Source organism: Girardinichthys multiradiatus, chromosome 21 (genome assembly GCF_021462225.1).
Source record: "Girardinichthys multiradiatus isolate DD_20200921_A chromosome 21, DD_fGirMul_XY1, whole genome shotgun sequence".
NCBI lineage: Eukaryota > Metazoa > Chordata > Actinopteri > Cyprinodontiformes > Goodeidae > Girardinichthys > Girardinichthys multiradiatus.
Window position 1 is genome coordinate 25,409,305 of NC_061813.1, and position 21,603 is coordinate 25,430,907.

Sequence of the window (21,603 nt, forward strand, 5' to 3'; positions counted from 1 at the left end):
ATTTGTAACATTTCTCCGCAGTCAGATAACTATGATGAATTTGACTGAAAAGTAACTGATTAATCTGGTATACGATTCACTTCCTCCCAGACGTGACGCAGTCGGCCGCAAACACTTCCTTGTTCCACTAAAGCCAGGTGGGCTGCGCCTATCTGCAGAAACTGGCTTCAAAATCACGCAAGTCGCCACTTATGATAGTTTTAAACTCATTTTAACACGGATCCAAGAGGGGGAAAAAAAAACAAAACCTCTGTCCAACATGGAGGGTACCGACTCCAAAGTCGATCTGTGCTCGACCCCTCTGGTTGCGCTCAATGTAACCGTGAGGAAAAAGTTGGGACTTTATCTGAACCCCAAACACACGGTGGCTGCCGACTGGACGGCTGTTGCGGAGACCATGGGCTTCTCTTACCTGGAGATAAAGAACTACGAGACTTTCGGGAACCCGACCAAGATCGTCCTAGACGACTGGGCGGCTCGGAATTCGGATGCTTCGGTCGGGAAGTTGCTGTCCATCCTGGAGGAGGTGGAGAGGAAAGACATCGTGGAAGATCTTCAACCTTTGATAGGTGCGCAACTCATACAAAGATTTTATTATTAGTCCTTATTGGTGAAAATGTGTAGTGTAGTATTTACTGGTTTGATTGCTTAACAGAGCCGACCCGATTGTTGTACGGGGCCCTAGGTAAAATGTCGTTTGAGTCCCACTTTTCATTAAGGTTAAAAATGCACAGATTAGTTTTCCTGGTCATTACCGATTTCCGGTTTTCTTTGAGGTCTGACCTTCCGATTGAGATTTTAGTTGAGATTCCAACCGTAACTATAATAAAATAAAAACTTAAAAAAGGGGCCGCAGGCAGTTGTAGTAGTTTTAAATCCAGCAGAATATGAAGAAAATGTTATATATGCCCATTTATGCTACCGAGTGTATCCTAACCATCAGATTTTTATTCTATCCATCCAGGGTGTCAATTATAGCTCGACCATAAAGGCATGTACTTCACTAAACTAAAGCCTAATTTAGACATGCAAATAGATTGCATTTAATCATATCTACTCCAGCAGATCATAGATTCTTAGACAGACCAACAATCACCAACAAACTATTCTGCGCCAGAACAGACCCTCCGCTTTATAACAGCAAACATGCACACTGTATTAAAAACATGACAAACAGTTCACCCCAAACAAGAACAACTTCTAAATTTAGTTAAACCACGTTAAAATGAATTATGTATAAAGGTCACAGCAGTCACAAATTAGCTCATTGATTGGGTCACCCCCTGGCATTTGTAACCTGGACTTTTCCAGCTTATTTTCATCTGTTTTTATTCTGTCCTGTTGTCTTTCATTAAATAAACTGTATTTCATAAAGACCAAGTTGCCAACACATCAGCTCTCACGTATTTTAATGCTTTCGTTGTGTAAAAGCCATTTAGAAGCTTTTGAAACAGGGTTGTTAATCTTTAATGAAATCCTGATTCTGTTTACTTGCATTATCTGACAAAACTCTTAATCCTGTAAATAAAAGACAACGTCTGTGCTGTTATTTCAGCTACTTACCTGCAAGGTGGTCTGGTAGTAAAGTAAATCTTTTGTTGAGCCTCTAAGGGTACCATTATTAAATGTTGTCAAGATGATTGTTTGGCTTAAAGTTCTCAAAAAAAGGAAGATCCACTAATGCACAATATTTAGAGAACGTCTGTACCTTGCTGTCAATAGATACACAGACCTACAATTTAAAATTTCATCTGTGGGGGAAACTTTTTTTATGCTGTTTCATTTAAATTTCTATTATCCTAATTTCTATTATCGTAACAGTAACAAAGTGCTAGACCAACAGGACCCAAAATTCATATAGTCCACTTTAGAAGGTGCTCTAAATTCATATTAAAAGATTCTTTGACAGTTATTTTTAATACCTGTAATGTGTTTTTATACACCAAAAACCTGCTATATTCACCTCTTTTGGGGATTTCCAAGCCTTTTATAAGGCCCCACTTACCTCCGCTGTAAATCACACAACCATGATTTTATCCATCCTTTGTCTTCCACAAGACTTATCTGAAATTGTCTCGCAAGGTAAAAGTCCCAAATGTCTGTCTCTCCAGGAATATTTCTCTCTTTTGACCGGCAGGGGTTATTTTTCTTACGTGTCTTCTCTGGTAATTGCCTGGATTGATGGTAATGATATAGACTGATACAGACTTTACTCCAGGTGCAAGCATGGTGGGACTCACTGGTAGCACTGGACTCTTTTCAAGCGTGACGGCCTGGTGGTCATTTTCGGTGGAAGTCGCGGATGGTGCAGGAGTTCTGCAGGAAGCATTGTTCAAACCTGAAAGTTATTGCTCAAGATCTTTAAAATTTCAGGAAACAAGGCCCTGCCTTGGACAAAAGTAGGGGAAATCATGACAAAACTATAAAACACTCGATTTTTTTTTTTTTTTTTTTTGTATCAGGCCCACGAGAGGTCCTTAGTAGGATCCAGATTTACGTGTCTGCCTCAGGTCGGCTCTCTTGCTTTAGAACCTCTGAGGGCAGAGTGATCAAGTGATCTGCAAGGTTGCCAGAATGGTGTGGTTTTCACTCTGATACCAGAGGTTTGCCAGATTCGTCAGGTTTTTATCTCAACAAGATAACTTGGTTTCAGTGTGCATACAGAAACAGCATGAGTTGAGTCAAAATGGGTCCCAGACCCTTTGTGGTGAACTGGGATGTTGAATTTTCTTGAGAAAATGTTTTTCTAGTGACTAAGAAACCTTTTAGAAATACTTCCATTAATATGTGGGTACTATTTCAGAAAAAAAAAGAAAAGAAACAACTTATTGTGAGCGATGTTTGTTTTTGTAACTACAGTGTTGTGAAAAAGTATTTGCACCCTTATAGGTTTAATCTGGTTTTCTTGCGAATCATTAAGATTTTTGGCAAATGTGACAGCAGCCTTTTGTGTTAGTTTGGTAAGGGGTGCTTTTTATCTTAGAACTCTCCGATGGATTGATGCCATGTTTGCCCAGCCTACTTCATGTTGTCAGACAGGTTCTATTTTAAGTGATTCCACAGGTCTAAAAGCGCCTTTTTCACATAGGAGAAGTGTGCTTTCGATAACATTTCTGCTTTAATCAATGAAATCATTACTGCTTTTTGTATTAACTCGGCTTATCTTTGTCTGATATAAAAAGTTTTTTGATGATCTGAAATTTTAAATATGGCAAAAAGATAAAAGCAGAAGAGATTCATGAGGGGAAATACTTTTTGACAGCTCTATATGTTTGTTTGTCTTTTTATTTTATGTATAAATACGTGTTTTGGCTCCAGATGAGGATGTGAGGAAATACCTTGAGAACCAAAAGAAGAAAGCGGAGCCGCCAGTTCAGGTTCCTGAGGTGGACAGCTGTGTCCCTCGAACACCAGAGAGGTCCGGAATCACTGTGGACGATGTCCCAGGAGGTTTGGCTTTCTCTAAATTTACTGTTATGCTTTCTGTTTTTACAAAATCAGAATCTCTATGTAAAAAAACAAAAACAAAATCCATCTCGGGTGTTTTTGACACAATCTAGATCCTTTTTTATGCCTTATATGAGACGGCGCTCAGATTCACTGCTCAGTTTTCCTGTTGGCTAAAAGGTACTGAAGAAACCTTCATCTTGTGCGACCACGTTAGATGAGGAATGCTTTTCACCCAAATCAGAAGAGACATACAAAGACAAGTGCCTTACAAAGTATTCATACCCTTTGAGGTTTTCTGACATTACAACCACAAATTATTGTTTTTTTTGTTTTGTTTTTTAGGTTTTATGTGATAAATTAACACAAGGTAGTACAAAAATGTGAAGTGAAATGAAAAGGTCATTATTTTTTCAATATGTTTTACAGATAAAAATCTGGAAAGTGCAGCATCCTGCCACAGTTTCTCTGTGTGATTTCTGACCGGCCCATTCTAACACATGAATATGCTTTGATCCAATCTCTTCCACTGTAGCTTTGGCTGCATGTGTTCCACTGTCTTGTGAACCTCGCTTCTAGTCTCAAGTCTTTTGAAGCCTCTGACAAGTTTTCTTCCAGGACTGCCTTGTATTTAGCTCCATCCATCTTCTCATTAACCTCCTGGTGGAAATAAACAAACCCCACAGCATGATGCTACCACCAGGGCAGGGTGTTCAGGGTGATGTGCAGTGCTAGTTTTCTGCTACACCAAGAGTTTTGCACAAAGGTAAAACAGTAACATTTCAGGTTTTTCGTGGACCTTTTTCCAGAATATTGCATTTTATTGTATTTTATTATTTGAAACAACCCTGTTTTGTTTTTTTCCGCATATTACATTTCATGCTTCCTGTTGCAATGTTCTCAAGGGATAAAATTCATCTGTTTAAAGTCTAATCATAACTGGTAATTGTGGCAGTATTTTCAGTAGAAAGCATCAACACAGGAAAACCTCCAACCTATCTCAGACTAAGATGCTTTATCTTAAGGTTTGCAGTCTCACTTTCCTGCACAGCCTTGTGGGTTTTTTGTTATGCACTTCAGCCATAAATTAAACAGTTTTGGACTTCTGTGAAAATCTTTTTTCCATGTTTGTGTGGGCAGACATGATGCCTTTGATTGCAGCTTTGTTAAGGGGTGGGGCGTAGCTAGAGGATGTTCACAGTGTTTTCCTATAATTGAAAAAACGGCTCTTTGAAGAAACCTTCATAATGAGCTACGACAACATTTAATTTCCCTTTGGGATTAATAAAGTATTTTTGAATTGAATTGAAGTTTTGCTGAATGTAATCAAGATGCATTGAACCCAGGTGCCCCAGAGACATTTGATGCCTTCATCTGCTACTGCCAGAGCGACTTTGCGTTCGTCCATGAGATGATCCGGGAGCTGGAGCAGACCGAGTACAAACTGAAACTCTGTGTGTTCGACAGGGATGTGCTCCCGGGCTCGTGTGTGTGGACCATCACCAGTGAGCTGATCGAGAGAAGGTGGGCATCATGTTAACAACCTTCGTCATCTGTTCATCTGGCTTTGCTGTCTGCAAGTAGATGCAGTATGTTGAACAAAGACCTATGCAGTCTGGAAAAAAAGTCTGGAATTTGGTTTCAGTATTTTCTATATGTAGAAAAGTATAGAAAGAGAAAATAAAAATATATGTGTTTCCTTCCTTCCTTCCTCCTTCCCTCCCTTCTTCCTACCTTGCTTCCTTCCTTTTATAGAGAGCTAAATAGGCTAAAACAGTTGTATTTTAAAATAGAAAGTCCCCTGAGAACAGAAGAAAACACCCTATCTTTCTGTGAGCTGAAAGCCTTCAAATCTCCCTTCTTTCAGTTTGTGTCACATTATGCACATGACTGTAACATGCCTTGTCATGTGTGCAGGTGTAAGAGAATGGTGGTGGTGATTTCTGACGAGTATTTGGATAGTGATGCCTGTGATTTTCAAACCAAGTTCGCTCTTAGCCTCTGCCCTGGTAAAGTAGATTTAGTTTTTTAACCAGTTAACAAATTTAACAACTTAAATCTTTAAGTTTGCTACATACTATTTAACTAAAATGTGGTTATTTTCCAGGGGCTCGAAGTAAACGCCTCATTCCAGTGGTCTACAAGTCAATGACGAAACCGTTCCCCAGTATCCTGCGCTTCCTGACAATATGTGACTACACCCGGCCCTGCACCCAGGCTTGGTTCTGGGTACGGCTTGCCAAAGCGCTCTCATTGCCCTAACCGCGGAGCAGGGAGTGGATTTGTATTTATGGGGGCCTTTTCTTATTGCATTGAAAGTTTACTGTTGGACAAGGGCTGAATGTTGCAGATTCAGATGCAGTGCTACCACATTTATTGACACTTCTGCTAAGGCCATGTTAAAAAGCCTTAAAATAAATAAATAGCTTTATGCTGAAAATGTTACAAAAAATAAGCCTTTTTCAGCATGTTTCATCAGTGAGGAAAAAAGAGAGTGTTTTTGGATGATTCTTCGGTCTCTGATGTTCTCTACAACTCAGCCCAAAGATTTTCTGCTGGATTTAAGTCCAGGGACCGAGATGGCCTGGAAAGAAGGAGATTTTAGTTTTTATGCTGATTTGGCCATAGGTTTTGGATTATGATCAATCAGTGTGTCATTTATAGAGTGCTTTTCACGCAGTCAGGTGTAACACAAAGGGCTTTGCAGAAAAAAAGGAAGAAGTATGCAAACAATTTTTAACAACTAGAATAAAACGTCAAATGATCACGAACGTTAATACTTTGGTTTTTTGGTTTTTACCTTTGGTAAAGAAAAACCCAATGAAAACACATTTTCATTTTACTAGTAGAGTCCACCAGAATTGTATTTAAAATGTCTTTTTGTTCATGATTCAGTTCTTTCGGGGGGGTTCAAAGTGGACATGAGTTACTTTTCCACAGGATCATCATTTTCAATGTCCATAAGCACATGGAGTGTTTGTTCAGTTATATACATGCCATGTGGATTTATTTTTGATTTTATGGCTGCAGAATTATCTAAGAAAGTGAGTGTGAGCTTTTGTTCCTTTTTTCAAAACAACTTCAACTTTCAGTATTTGACAGGTTTCAGTATTAATGTTGTTTTGACTTTGCAGTAGCTGTTTAAAGGGCAAATCAAAGAAACGAGACGTGGTTAATTGGTCACTCTAAATTGCCCTTAGGTGTATGAATGAGTGTGTGCTTGGTTGCTTGTGTGTTGCCCTGCGATGGACTGGCGACCTGTCCAGGGTGGACCCCGCCTCTCGCCCATAGACTACTGGAGATAGGCACCAGGTTCCCCGCGACCCACTCTGGAATAAGCGGTAGAAAATGACTGACTGGTTTTACTGTTTGTAATTGTTTTATTGCAACTGTGTCCTGTTTTACGTGCTTGAATGTTATTGTTTTGTGTTTTTACAATATTGGTTACTTGTATATTAGTTTTAAAAGCAGTTTCTCTTTACAATGAACCCATGCATCTTTCAGGTATAGCTCTTTAAATAATGGTAAATAAAAATATTTGTTTTCCCTTATTTTTATTGTGAGATTGTGCTACTGCAATAAAATATTTATTTTAAGGCTTTTTACACATATTAACCAGGGATACCGCTGGGACACTGATGATTTTATGGTCCATTTTAATATACTTCCACTTAAAATTCCTTTATCATGATTAATTTCTGCCTAAACAATATTAAAATGTTCAATGCACATAGTTAATAATATGTTACTTAAGTGCAAAAGTTAAGACTGGGTCCATCTGTTTTGATGCAGCACAGGATGTACTAAGCTTTCTGTAAAAGCTTTAAGTGTCCATATTTGAACTCTTACTTCCTCTGTTGAGTCAACATTTAGACGAGATTGGTGCTGAACAGGAAATAATATTCTGGCGGTAATTGTGGCACAAGCTCAGCAGCGTTTTGCCTCTTGTTTTTATGTTTCGCATTTATACGTTTATAATAATTGTTTTGCAACTGTTTAATTTTAAGTAAGTGTATATTTTACCTGCAAAAATGTTTAAAAATTATTATTCAAAAAATGATATGATTAAAACCGCGTGTTTTTTTCTTCTAAGGGGTGTGTAGTTTTGTTGAGAGTGCGTGTGAACACATGAAAGCACTGGATGTTCTCGAGTTGTGATATTATGAAATTCTTGCATGCGATTAAATAAATCACCAGCAGAGGGCGCCGTTAAGCCCTGAAGGTATAAACGGAGCTCACCGGAAATCAGTTCTCTGCTTTTCCTACGTTGGGTTTTATTTTAACTTTTAAAACAGGCTTGTATTACGCATTTTGGGTCTGCCAATGGCATTGTATGTTAAATTGTGAATATGAAGATTTTGAAAGGATATATGTTTGTATTTCCAGTCGTAAGGTTGATTCAAAAGATTGTTCGCTAACCCGGAAGTTGACCTCCGATTCGCTACTTCCGTGTTGACACTTGATTAAAGGGCTAGTTCACTGTTATCTATCAATAGTTTCCCTAGATTACACAACTGTATTTTTAAGAAAGTATCTTTAGTTCAGAATAATTCAATCTACATTTAACTGCGTTAACTATCGTTTTAACCGTAGTTTCTAAGATTGATCTAGTTAAAGGTGACCCAAATAGGTTAAAACAGAAACTTTCATAAATAGAATGGTTTCACAGATGACAAATTGTTTTAATTTTGTTAATTTAGCATAGGATGATCCAGTTGAGGTTTCACCTGCACTGCTGGAAGTTGCTTTTATATATTTTCCCAAATGATGTAAAAGATTAAAAAATGTACACGTTGTGTTTTAAAATCTGTAAGCAGTCTAAAACAGACATGGTTTGGTTAAAAAAAATCAATAAAAATCAGAATAACTGATAAAGAGTGGAACAATACAGAACTATAATATTCTAGTCCTAAATTGGGTTGTTTTATGTGATGGTATCAGAATCAAAATGATAAATATCTCTTATATCATCATAACTGAGTAATGGCCAATGTGGGAAATTAACATTGACTTGTTTTCAGACTTGACGTATTAGAAGATGGTAAAAATTACAAAAAAAAAGTACTGAAAACTGCATTTGTATGTAGGTTTTCACAAAGCAAGTAAAGCGTTCATATATAAATGATGTTTTGAAGGGTCTTTAGGTAGTGATGAATGTTTCAGCCCAGGTCTGGCCACTCCTAAATATGCTAGATTTGTGTTTTAGAGGTGAACAAATTTGGACCAGATTCATTAAAATCGGTGAAAGAGCCTGTTACTCATGAGCTCAGCACATAAGAGGCCAACTCCAGCGTTGTGATTTCACCTCCTTTCAATCCCCGAACAGTAAACAACCCGAGCGAGCCGTGCTCCGATCGGGACATACATTTACTGTGTGTGTGCAGCAGTGGGACCTTCCTGGAGTTTTTTTTTCCTCACAGCTTTGCAACGCGAGGCTTATTTGTTTCAGCTTGTGGTGTCGTAGTTCCTGGCTGTATTGTTATAATGAAGAGGAGAAAAAAAAAAGAAGGTTTTTTTGGTGTAAACTCTGATTTACAGGGTAAAGTTTGGCTCCCATGCCACAGTTATTTGTGCGGTGCCTTTGGATGGCTGGGGGTCCTGCGTAGGCAGATGACGTCTCCGCTTCTCTGCATGGAGTTCTTCATATCGCCACAAAGCCCTGGTGTCTACCAGGTTTCCACATCAGCAGACCTTCGTTTCACGCTAAAATAATCTTGTAACTTCAATGGATACAAACTAATATGAAAGAAAGCTACCTTGACAAGGAGACTTTGATGTTATAGTGTCAGTTATGTTAAACATGTATTTTACTCTATTAAATATTTAATTCGTATTTTTGTATTATGTTGAATTTAGTTTAGATGTGACCTTATTTGTTAATACGTGAATTTATTTTCATTCGTTTTTGTTGATTTTGTTTATAAGTTCATCAAATAACAGAGCTTAATATTAAACTGTACTTTAATAGGAGAGGAACAAGTTTTGCCTCCAGCCATCTTAAAATGAATAGAAGTTTTACATTAATAGAATCTAAAACGCTTTATATTGTTACAAAAATGTAAAGTCTTTAATGCAAGGTATATTATGTATGTCTTAAAAGAAAAAGATTGTTAAACTCATAGCATGGTGCTACTTTTTTCACCTGCAATCTGTTTTGGTCAGATGTCTTTAATATTTTAAGACCAAATCTTAGAGAATAACTATTCATTCACTGGGAAAATGAGTTCAAACCAGTTCCCTGTGGGCATGGAGTTAAGTGTTTTGTCATGATTTTACCTATGTCTGATGATGTGTTGAAATATTCATTTTTAAATGGGTTGTACTCAAGAGGCATAAACATGTAGTATTTGTAATAACATTCTAATTATTAGATTATGCAACAAACAATGAAATCAAGAAAATGACAACTATAACAAAAGATACAAACATATTTTCTTATCCCTCCACTTCTCTGATCTCCCTTTAAGACGTACACAAACTCACGCAGCACGCACGGAAGTCCAGCCAATCATAGCATGTAACTTCATCTTGAAGCGCAGGACCCCGGGTTGATCTGGCAGGCCGAGCCGAGCCTATTTGGTAGCTGCACCGCCACGAAGGTCCAGCATTTTCTCGGGAGGAATGCGGTAGGCGGGGCCGCGCTCGGCTGGTGTCAAACTTTGGGAATGACAGGAGTGCTGCGGGATTCGCAAATAAGGGGAAGTGTCGCCCTTGCTGGCTCTGTTTGGATTACTTTGACTTGTTCTCATTTTCAGTTCTTGGTGGATTTAGCACTTTTCCACAGATAGTAACAGCCTTAGCAGACTCTCTCAGCCATGTCCGAGGACCCGAGCTCCCAACCCTGGTCCATCAACAAAGATGATTACGAGCTCCTGGAGGTGATTGGTATGTGATTATTAGCTTGTTAGCATTGTTGTTAACCGGCAGATAGTAAACGTCTCACTATTAGCTTACCCAAAGCGGAATTTACAGCGCCGCACTCCAGCTTAGATATCTGGAAGACGATAAGACAAGCGAAATGCTTCTATATTTCTCCAGCTAGGTTGAGTGGAAGGGATTGGGAGAGTTGTCCAACCTAGCCGTGTTTTGAATTGGTCACAGAGTAATTTACGAGGCTGTAAACGGACATTTACAATGTTAACGTTCTGCCAGAATCAGACTATTTGCTGGAAGATAACCGCTTTCGTTTATCAGAGCGAGCTGCCCTCCTGGTACTTTCCCAAAAGGTCAGTTTAAAAAAAAAAAAAAAAATCAATTAGAGAAACCCGAAACAAGAACAAATATTTCCTGCCTGAGTTGACTTCAAAAGTTAACAGTTCTACAGGAAACGACGTTGCATTAAGAAGGCTTCAGTATCATCCGCGTCTTTAATGCAGCATGAAAAGACAGAAACTTGAATTGTGTTCACGCCCATCCCACTCATGAGGGGGGGGGGGACCGACTCACATGTTCTGACGTTAGCAGTGACTACTTGACTGAACGCAAAATACAAATTCATAGAGTAAAATAATATATACACTGACAACAGAAGCCATGTTAAAAGTATAGATATGGAAAGCGCTATCTGACATACTTACAAATGATCGCAGGTTCCCAAAGCAGGGTTCGGGATCCCGCTGTGGGTCGTGAAACATCCTTTTGGAGGGTTTTGAGATGAAGTCACATAACATTTGAAAATATTTGCTGCAACAGATTAAAAGCACCATTCAATAATGGTTACTAACTATAAAACTTGTTTAATATAAGCTAAATATTGTTCCCTTCATACCTTGATCCCTCCAAGGCCCCGTGTGTTGGCGGCTCTGGTCACTGAATGCTATATCACAATTGCGAAGATCTGCTTGGTTGCAGTATTTGGTAGAATACTATATTTCAAGTGTCATGCACTCATACGTTGCATATTGATGACAAATTTGATACTACTGGATAGACGGCCCCTTAATGCCCACATCTGATGTATATTTTTAGTGACTAAGATGCTGAAGCTCATGGAGGATGGTTGGGACATTTGGTAGTGGTAAAGAAAGAAAAGACTCTGGAAAATGTGGGTTAATCATATCATTATCAAAATTTTCAGCATTTATATATTGTCCCAAGGTTGTGCAGCTCTAACATGTATTTATAAAGCTAGCATCATCTAGGTCTAAATCGAACCTTTTTTTTTTTTTATAGTCCCAGACAGATGGCTGCTGACAGTTCAGGCATGTTTACATTTAAAACAAAGGAAATTGGTTGAATAAAACACTGATCTAACATTAAAACTGCTTTGCGCCTGTGCACGGAGCAGCGGCGGTCAGGTCTACTCCAAGTCGAGCAACCTCAAGTGGACATTCTTGAAATGTCAGTGTTGTCAAGTAAAACCATGTTTGGCCTTAACTGTTACAAGAGATTAAAAACATTTGGTATAAATAGGTAAAAATAATAAAATAGGCTGTGATACCCATGTATATTTGCTTTAGCAATGCTTGTATGTTACAACCAGCTAAAGCATGAGCCACAAGCTTCTGGCAGTGTTATTTTGTGTTGAAAGGTTTTGTAGTTGCTGCTATTCAGTTATTGCCAGAGACTAACTAGATGTGCACCGATCATTGATTTGTGGCCAATTCTGATCTCTGGCTTCCGTTCCACTTTGACCTGCTTATACAAATTCAGCAGATTGTGTTTACTCTTTTTATTTTTATTTTCTATTTATTTAGCTTACAAAATAAACAAAACAATAGATCAGGCAAAATAAACATCTGTTCATATAATAAAGTTAAGACATTTTTACCAGCAAGTGCAACAAGTGCAGGGCTGACTATCAGCCCAACGTTCAGTCCTTGGCTGTTTAATGGCATTTTCCCACAATGCACTACACCTGGACCATGAGCCGGCCCAGCCCACAAATTAGTACCAACAAAGAACAGGAACTAGATAAATAAGATAAAGTAATATTTATAGTTCTTATTGTGAAGATGCTTTATACACAAACTTTGTTGTCAGGATATCATATAAAGTCTTCCCTTGCTGGGGTTATAAACCTTATCCATTTGATCCAGATTCTTTAAAACCCTTCCTTAATGCATACAGTACCATCATGTCTGGCGTGCTATTACCGTAAAGTTTGGTAATGGCTTTTTTAGTGTAGGAGCCAGTGGCCAAACTCTTTAGTTTCATGACAGACGAAAGTTAAAAGCTCGAAAGAAATAAAAGAAGCAGCTTTACTCTGATATGTCAAGCTTTCCTGACGTCTGTTGTGGTCTTTCCTTTCTGGAAAGGTTTCCCATAAATGATCGGGGCTTTTATTTATTGTTTTCTAACTTCATGAATTCTCCTTCTGATGTGTTGACATCTGCTAGTTTGCTAATGCGGTAACGCTAATGCTAGCAAGCTTCCAGTCTGTTTTTAAATGGGATTAAAAAACATTTTTACTCACTAGTGTTTCAGACAGATGGGCCCTGTCATTCGTTACGTTTTACAGCTTATTTTAGCGAAACATTTCAAGACTTATCCAGCATCAAACTAGGGCTGAAACAATTAATTGGATTGATCGTGATTAGTCGATTATTGAAATAATTCTCAACTAACTTAGTAATCGAATTATTATTATTATTAACTGGAACGTACATGCAATTTGCTGAAAAGAACAACCCGCTCAAAGCAGTAATTAGGCCAAAATTGTACAAAAATATATATATTTTGCATTTAAGATGAAAAACCTTTGTCGGTAAATATGCTCTATCCAGAACTCCTCAAGTGGAAGAGCTTTGGCATCACCTGATACAAATCCTGCAACAAATCTCCTATTTAGCGCATTTTGCTACCTGATAATCGATTTAATCGAAAAAATAGTCAACAGATTAATCAATTAGGAAGATAATTGTTCGTTGAAGCCCTACATCAAACCCACCTGCGCTGACCAAACTTTATTTTGACTACACCCTCACCCTGCAGGTGATGAGTAAAATATTGATTTTAACCATCCAAACAGCAATGCAGTTTAACCATCCTTAGTGGTGAGTTCTTCCCCTCTGTAGTAGATTTTATGAATTGCTTGACGGGTAAATTTGGGCAGTCTCTTTGATGGCAAGCTGTGAATGACTTTCCTACTGAATACAGAACAATATTTGATCTATTGAAACCTGACGCCGTCTTCTAAATGCTGTGTGTAATTTGAAAGTTGTCCAGAACTATTTGGTAGCTCAATATAAGACATTCTTGCTGTCTTTACGGTCAGATTATCCACTGTCTGAAATATGCCAGTAGAAAATAATTAGCAGATTCTCTTAATGAAATCCTGCAAACAGCTGATCGATCTTGCTTTTTAGACTAAGATGCAATCAAAGTTTTTGACATATAAGCAAGTGAGATAATTTGTGCCGTTTCATGTATTTTACCCAACAGACGGGTGCTTCCTCTGCAGAGAATTGGTATGTTTTCAAAGAGGTGCATTAATACAATGTCTATGTCATCCTTCTTTTAAAAAATGTCTTTGCATGTTTGAAATACTTGTAATTTTTCCTTATAGTTTCTTGGAAAATTTAAGCTCCTCTAGATAACGCCCAGCACTTTTAGCTTACACTCAGAGATAAAGCCTCTCATTTATAAGAACCAGTTCTGTGGCTTCTTCCTGTGGTGTGTTAAGCACAACTTGTCTGCTTAGGTTTGAAGCGGCTCAGGCTGTTACAGAGTTGGACCTGTAGCACGCTTGCTTTAAAAGGATTTAGGGCAAGTGATCATTGTAATTATGCAGCGCTTTATAAATGAATAGGGCAGTTAGACTAGTTCCTTATTTCTATTTTCAACATATACTAAAACTAGTCAGGATGTGTGTTCCTTAAATGTGAAGAAGGTGGTTTAGTTCATGTCTCATCTAAATGGGCACAGCCCATTTTGCTAAATTGTGTCCCCAGGGATCATGTAAGCACATTAAACAACAGAACTGCTACTGTCTCTTATCTCCCTCTCTTTATGTTATTCTGATTTCCTTGAATGTTGTAAATTTTTTTTTTTAAGTTTGAGCTAAGATGACCATCTTTCTCTGTTTAGTCATTTAAACCTGCATCCAGAGTTCAGGATCTGTCAGATATTTAGCTCTATTAATTGTTTAATCATGATCGTTTTGAAATGAGTAACAGAAATTATGTGACGACTAAGACCTGAAAGACTTTAAACTCTTATATAAAATGATGTGCCTCAATGTGCTAAACCAGGGGCCATTTTACACATTTCATCTTCTTTACATACAAGGTTAATGATTCTATATTAAATCAAGGTTTAACTCTGTTTTTAGCTTTTTTTTAGATGCATAGAAATATTTTTTTTACAGGAGAATCCCTGATGAATTTGCCACAGATAATTAATACAATTTCTCTTTAACAGTTATAAAAACCAACAACCCTCGCCCCTACTTTTTAGATGAACTGAAAATCTGTCAACAGTAGCTGTTAACAGTTAATGTATATTGTAAAATAAACCAGGTTCTTAAATTTGACTAGAAGTTGCACAGCTGTCTCTTTCGGCATCACAGAAAATCTGCAAATACAATAAAGTCCTCCACTTCATGGATACTTGTAGATAAAACCAGACTAAAACGATTTTTCTTCAACAACTTCATTTTAAAATCAGTAACAGCAGTGTCCAACTTAATATTCAAAAATAAAAAGCTCGGATTTACAGTTATGTGTCAGATTGTCGAATCATTAATTCTTGTATCTATGCGTTAGCCTGAAGAAGCCTGTCTGGGATCGTTCATTACTTATTTATATCAGCATCAGAGGCGACGTCACACTGTGTGTGAGAGAAGGAGCAGTCAGTGTCGCACAGCTCTGTAGTTGAACAGAGTTTTGCTAGTGTTTAATAACAAAGACAGAATGTTTAATCCCAAAGGGAAATTTAGAAAAAAATTCCCTTTGGGATTAATAAAGTATTTTTGGAATGTATTGTCTTTAGCATTTCATATTAGCGGTTAGTACAATTATCACAGTTACCATTGCTAAACATGTCTGTGTGTTCCCTGTAGAAGGTCCATTTCAGAAGGTTCTTGCGCTTTTTCTTCTGACTTCATTCTCAACTATATCCTTTATGCTGAGAGTATTTAATGATCATGGTTGATCAATACTAAATTCAGCCAGCTGGTCAGCAGCTGATTTCCTGGTTCATCTCCACTTATAACAAATCCTTTGGTTTGCATATATTGAGGTAAAAAAGTTAGAAACATGCCTATAACTATCTAGAACCAGAAAATACAGAATATCCTAATTTGTTTTCTAAGAGCATTGAGCATTTTTGGCAATAATTTAAGGCCTTCATCAATGAATGTATAACATCCAAATTGGTATTCTTGTAACACAACTAAATTGCAAGGCCACAAGAAAAGGGGATAGGCATTCCTCACATTATTCCCTACTGCTCCTCCTGTATTACTGAAGCTGTGGGTTTTAGAAACAGTTTCATCTCAGGCAGATGTTGCCTGGAGTTTGCCTTCTCATGTATGTGTATAAGTGTTGGAGTTGAAGATGGGTCTGTATACCCAGAGTCACCAGCAGAGCTATTGTTTTGGTAACTTCCCCGGGGAAAAGGGGACTTGTTATTACATGGTTCACAACCCCATTCTTTTTCACCCCACTGAGCTCTGGATCATACCGTTCAGAGCACATTGGAAAATAGCAGAGTTGTCTCTTCAATCTTGATCATACTTTGGATCATTGGTCTTGGCCAATCTGCTATGGAAACTTTATGCTCCCACTGTTTGTATCCACTGGCAACCACGTCTCCTCTCTGTTACTCGCTCAGCCCTAGCAGTTAACCACGGCAAAAGGTCCCTTCTGTTGTAATGTGAAGGTTAAAGCCACGTCAGGTTTTTAAATACTGCATCCTGCGCATTCGAGGAACACATGCTCAAAGGAATGGACGCTGGCGTGTTTGGTTTCACATTTGGAAGCTGAAGCCAGCTATTCGGAGGACATGTAATATAAAAGACATTACGTCAAACTCTAAACTGGCTTGTGGATGGCAGGAACGAAGCTGAAAGCTTTTGTCACACTGCTTGTTGCTTATGTTGGACGAAACTGGCACAAAGTTCACCGCAGGCATTTGTGGATAGATGGGGTTCATTTCCACTATGTGAACTGTGACCTTTTTCTCTTGAACTGAATTTCTAGGAACCTTGTTTGACCTGTCAGTCCACAGTGTTTGTTTCCACTGTAGAGTCCAAAACTGGGCTTTTTTCTGTAAATCATGTCCACTGATGTTGAGTGGGTTCTCCTGCAACCCATTGCAAGAACCCAGTGAGTCCAGAATGCGATCAAACACTGTGAATTCAGAGCAATACACTATTAATTTTGTGTTCGTTCATAGACGTCACATTTTAACAGCCAAGTCCTGTCGCCCAATCTGTGTTGAAATATGCAACAGGAATGGATTTTAAATGAGCTGTTTGGAGCCTGATTCCCAAGTGAGAGCAATGAAAGGACCCTATGTTCAAGATATGTTCTGGCATAATGAAATTAAATGAGTGTTACAAATATTACACTTTATAACTTATGGAGTCATAATAAACCTTATGTAAAGGTGTAGTGATTTGCCAAAAGAGACTTTGTTTACTTGCCTTCTGTGTAAGAAAAAAGGAGAGGAGAGCTCAGTCTGAGATTACAACTGAGTTACCTAAAGACATAGCATAGGTTATTTTAGAGCGGTTACGTATGAAACTGAATCAAAATCTCTTCCAATGCACAGGACGTTTGAAATAATAAAGCTTTAAACCTTATCAACGGACAGATATGCAGCAGCCGTTGTGTGACGGCTTTAATTCAAAATTAAAATTGGTTAACTTGTTTAAAATAATACACAATCATAAGGTGTTTTGTTTGTTTTAATTTGTATGTTGAAGCATAATGGCTATAAAATGTCATAACATTACTGGTTTTAATAATAACTGTTTTAATACATTTTTTTACTAAAGTTAAAAAATGTTCTTAATGTATTTCAATGTAAACGCTGTGAAACACTGTGATGATTAACAAAAATGACTGGCTTTAAATGTAGCTGGGAAACAATAGCAGTTACTCCTGGTTCACGAGAGAAGACTGGAAAAATGCACTGAATATTTAGCACCTTTCCACCACAAAACTACATCTATATTTGAAGATCTATGCAGAAAGTGCTACTTCTCTAGCAGGATGGTTTCTCTGGGTTGTTTCTACTTTGGTTTTATATAAAATATTTGACCTGTTTTTAACTACATATGAGGGTCATTATGAAACAAATTGTTTTTATAAGCATTGCGTTAACTTTGTATTTTGAAAGTGCAAAAAAGTGTATGAAAATTAGAGAAAATAATTTGACTACTTGGAAAGAAATTAAAGACGCAACTTTTAATGAACTCTAAATAAATGTAGATTATTAGAAGCTTTAATAAAAAAATAAAAATAAAAGAAGAACATGCATTATTTTTCTGAAAGAATCGCTGTTGTACCACATGGCAATTTTAAAGGTCACAACCAATTCAGTTGGTTAAAAAAGCCAATAAATAGATATTCAAAAATCAGTATATGAATACCCCTAAGGGTATTTAAATATTTTATGTTCTGAATTGGCCTCTAGAAAGTACTTTCACATCATTGATCCATATGCATTATTAGAATACAGTTTTGGATACTTAACTCTCTGTAACAAAATGTCTTTTTAGTTGCAAAATTAAAATACGTCCTGGCTAATCGGTTTAAACGTTGCTCTAAAATAAGACTGCATCAGGAAAACATGTAATTGCGTTAGTGTTGCTGAAGATTGAGATGACGACTTTGATTAATCCTCATTTTCACGAGTCCTTTTTTTCTTTTCTATTAATGCAGTTTCCCCACTACTCTCTGAGGTTTAGCATCTCAGCCACTAAAACACACATGTGGTATCCTTCAAGGGCATTTAGAGAGCATCCAAATGACCACACATATTATTGGCTTACAGAGTGTAAATGCATAGCACTTGAAATCTGATATTCAACCAAATATTGCATCCAAGCAGTCCTCTGCGATAGTGATAATGCAAACATTCATATTGCAAATCTGTATATTATGCAGGTCTGGTTTAAAATATGAATGTGTATTAGCAAAGCAGCACGTAAAAAAACTAAACATTTATTTTAGCCAAGTGAAAGAAAAAAAAAAAACTATGAAACACATTGAAAGTGTATTTTAAAATATTATATACAACATTGAAGCTCTATTGTTGGTCCAGGAAAATGTTTAGACATTGCTTGAGCTTGATCGCCAATGGCTTTAGCTGGGACAAACAGGTCAAGGTGCACAAGTGAAGGTATTGAAAGTGAGTACTGATGCTGTTTGACCCGCTTCAGACAGTTTCATATGAATGAAAAAAATCCTACATGTTTAAAAGTCAATATGTTTACTTAGTCTCCTAATAACTTTTAGTTTTAACTGAAGAGTCATATGCAGCTTTACCAACCAGTTCTCTCTCTTGCACAGAACCTTTGAGCCAGGGTTGATGTGGCTTTACTGTGCATCAGCATCATGAGCCAAAGTGCAGAGTCTGGGCCAGCAACAGATGTTTTTTTGGATTTACGTTGGGTTTTATGTGTGGAGTGGAGCACATCACTCTCACCAACAAAACTGTTGTCACTCAGCTTTTTATTTTTAAATAACGCTGGCTCATTCTGTTTAAGTACACACTGATGTGACGCCAAGCTGCCTCACTTTGTTCTGTGTGAAAAAGACCATTGTGGCTTTGACTCTCCTATCTTATTGGACATCTCTTCAGGTTTATCGTTCTGCTTTCCTTTTATTGATCTCTATCAGTGCTTGCAGCAAGACTGCAGCTCTAAATGCACAGGCCTTAACGACACCTACAGTGCAGGCCACATTTAATGGCAAAATCCTGTTGCAGTTTTATAATAATAAAATCCAACTTTTAATTTAAGGATATTTTTGTGTTGGGGGGGAAAAATGCTAGTTAAGCAGTAGTTTTATATAAAAATACCTGTAATGCAATGATTGTTACCCCCAACAGTGCATTGAAAATAAATTGGAATTCAAGGATGTTTTTATTATATACATTTTAAGGTAATGAGCATTTCTAGGAACTTCTAATTGGAAGAAAAAATGGTTTTAGTTATGTTTCGACTTAAATCTTCAAAGCTTTTTATTACAGAACTGCAGCAAAGAGGGCCATCTTGGAGTCACCAAGTCTTAAAACCCGAAAATGCTATCTGCATGCCATCCGGTTGTTTCAGAGCCTTTTTCTGTCTGACAATCACAAACCTAAGCACGTGGATATTGCTAAACTCTGCTGGGACTTCCCTTTTAAACCATGTGCTTTGATCAGATGAGAGTAAGCTTGAGTTTTTCGTCACCAAACAGGATGAATATGTGAAAAAATACCTCATGCCCACTGTGATGTAAGGTGGAGCATATGTAATGCTGCGGGCCTGTTTCTTTTCCAAAGACCTTAGGAACCCTTACTTCAGATGACTCATAGATAGATTGTATAAATAGCGATAGACAAACATCTCTATGTATTTGCTTTAATCTTCTCCTTTGATTAAACCGGTTTACTGTATGCTCAAGCAATTGCAATGAAATTATTATTAATATTATTACATTCTTCGTTAACTAATTGTTTACTGTTATGAAGTTTGCTGCACTGTACATGTAACCTAACAGTTATGTTCCAGTTACTAAAGTTATGATGCAAGTTAAATATATTTTATCAAACCTTTAAGTTAATTTCAGTTGTTTTTGTAATGGGTGTAGGTCTTAAATTTAAATAGTAAAGCTCTCAAAAGTTTTTAAATAGTCTTAAATGAAATTTAGCAAAGCTTTCAGAAGCTCTGCACATCACGAGGAGCAGTGCTAATAAACATGGCCACCACTGCATTAAGTTTAAAAAAAGCTCCAACAGGAGACTGGACAGGTGCTCTTCAAGACAGAGGTCTGTGCTCCATCCTCTGTTCCACACCCAAATAATGCTTCAGACCTTTGTATTCTGAGCAGAAATTCTATCTCTGATAATAATCTTTAAGATGCCTCTTTTTGATATAACTGAGTCTATATATTATAATTTTAGTCTATTCACTATTCCTTTGCTATTTACTGAGATAACAGCCTGCGATGAGAAAGGTAGAATAATAGGACTCCAAACTGGCGACTCCCCAAAGAGCAAACGTTAGCTGGGTTAAGCCCTCACCAGAGGGCACTGAGGCTGAAACAGTCAAGAACGCTGTGGCTCCATTCGTGTAGCGGCAGGTTATGATATTATGTTGTGAAGGGTTTCCATGTCGAGCACAATTTGTCTGGAGGAAAACATGCTTACAGAAAATATTGACTACATTTTGAAAAGTTCATGATTGCTTTGGCAATGTTGCTCCAACAAATGTGTGCATGTTTTCACGTAATCTGCAACTCTTTTTCTGCACGTGGAACAGGGTTTTTGGACATATTGGCAGAAGATGCATTACAAATTAGATTTAAAATTGACTTAATTTGGCTCTTGCTCTTTCAACTAGATTTAGTCAGCTTTATCTTTACTTTTTCATAGGCATCACTACAAAGCATGTCCGAGGAGAGAGAAACAAGAAACGAACGTGAAAGCCTGTATAACATATCAACATATATTAGATTTTTGCCTTATGAAGTAAATCAGTACAGAGATTAAATGTAGTCAACTCTCTCCCAGCATAAATCAAATTGTGTTGCGCACCTTAGAATATAAAATAACCATGAATAAACTTTAAAGATTTTATTCAGTTTATGGGTTTAATCATACAGTTTAAGGATTTAATTATTGATTATTAGAATGGCTTTCTGCTTTCCATGTTGCTTTTATCTCTGTGCTAGACTGGTGTGCAGATTAGATGTCGGCCTCGGTCCTTCAAAGCGCTGGCACAGCTGCACAGCCTGTCTTTATGAATCAGCTCCATTTTGCTTCCTTCTGCTCTGATAGAAGAGATTGGTGATCTATTGTCAGTGTTTTTTCCATCTGTGAAGTTAGTATACCTCTTAATAAAGTCCTTTTCTGAATTTACTTAATATATAGCGACTGCAGTAGTTTTCATACCTTTTTTAAAATGTAAAATCTTCAGTGTATTTTATTGGGATTTTCTGTAATAGACCAACACAAAGTTGTGCATAAAGTGTTTAAAGTGTTTTAATAACAGATCTAAAA

General features: G+C 37.4%; 2 protein-coding genes across 2 annotated transcripts in view; both read left to right on the forward strand.

The window, feature by feature from the left end:
• The first annotated feature begins 104 nt into the window (after positions 1-104).
• On the forward strand, positions 105-7,539 carry myd88 (MYD88 innate immune signal transduction adaptor). Its single transcript, XM_047349599.1, has 5 exons — positions 105-569; positions 3,319-3,450; positions 4,794-4,971; positions 5,365-5,456; positions 5,555-7,539. The coding sequence occupies exons 1-5, from the start codon at positions 260-262 to the stop codon at positions 5,707-5,709; spliced, it is 867 nt and encodes a 288-aa protein (XP_047205555.1). The 5' UTR covers positions 105-259; the 3' UTR covers positions 5,710-7,539.
• Positions 7,540-10,194: 2,655 nt separating this feature from the next.
• oxsr1b (oxidative stress responsive kinase 1b) overlaps positions 10,195-21,603 on the forward strand; it is a 73,999-nt gene continuing 62,590 nt past the window's right edge. The window contains exon 1 of the mRNA XM_047349441.1: positions 10,195-10,332. Within this exon, the coding sequence (XP_047205397.1) occupies positions 10,263-10,332 (70 nt within the window). The 5' untranslated portion in view covers positions 10,195-10,262. The remainder of the gene's footprint in view (positions 10,333-21,603) is intronic.

Bases quoted from the DNA above. Each gene is read 5' to 3' on its own strand.
- myd88 (XM_047349599.1), top strand. From the start codon at position 260: ATGGAGGGTACCGACTCCAAAGTCGATCTGTGCTCGACCCCTCTGGTT. The intron at 3,451-4,793 runs GTTTGGCTTTCT...CATTGAACCCAG, and splicing joins TGTGGACGATGTCCCAGGAG to GTGCCCCAGAGACATTTGAT. The intron at 5,457-5,554 runs GTAAAGTAGATT...GTTATTTTCCAG, and splicing joins CGCTCTTAGCCTCTGCCCTG to GGGCTCGAAGTAAACGCCTC.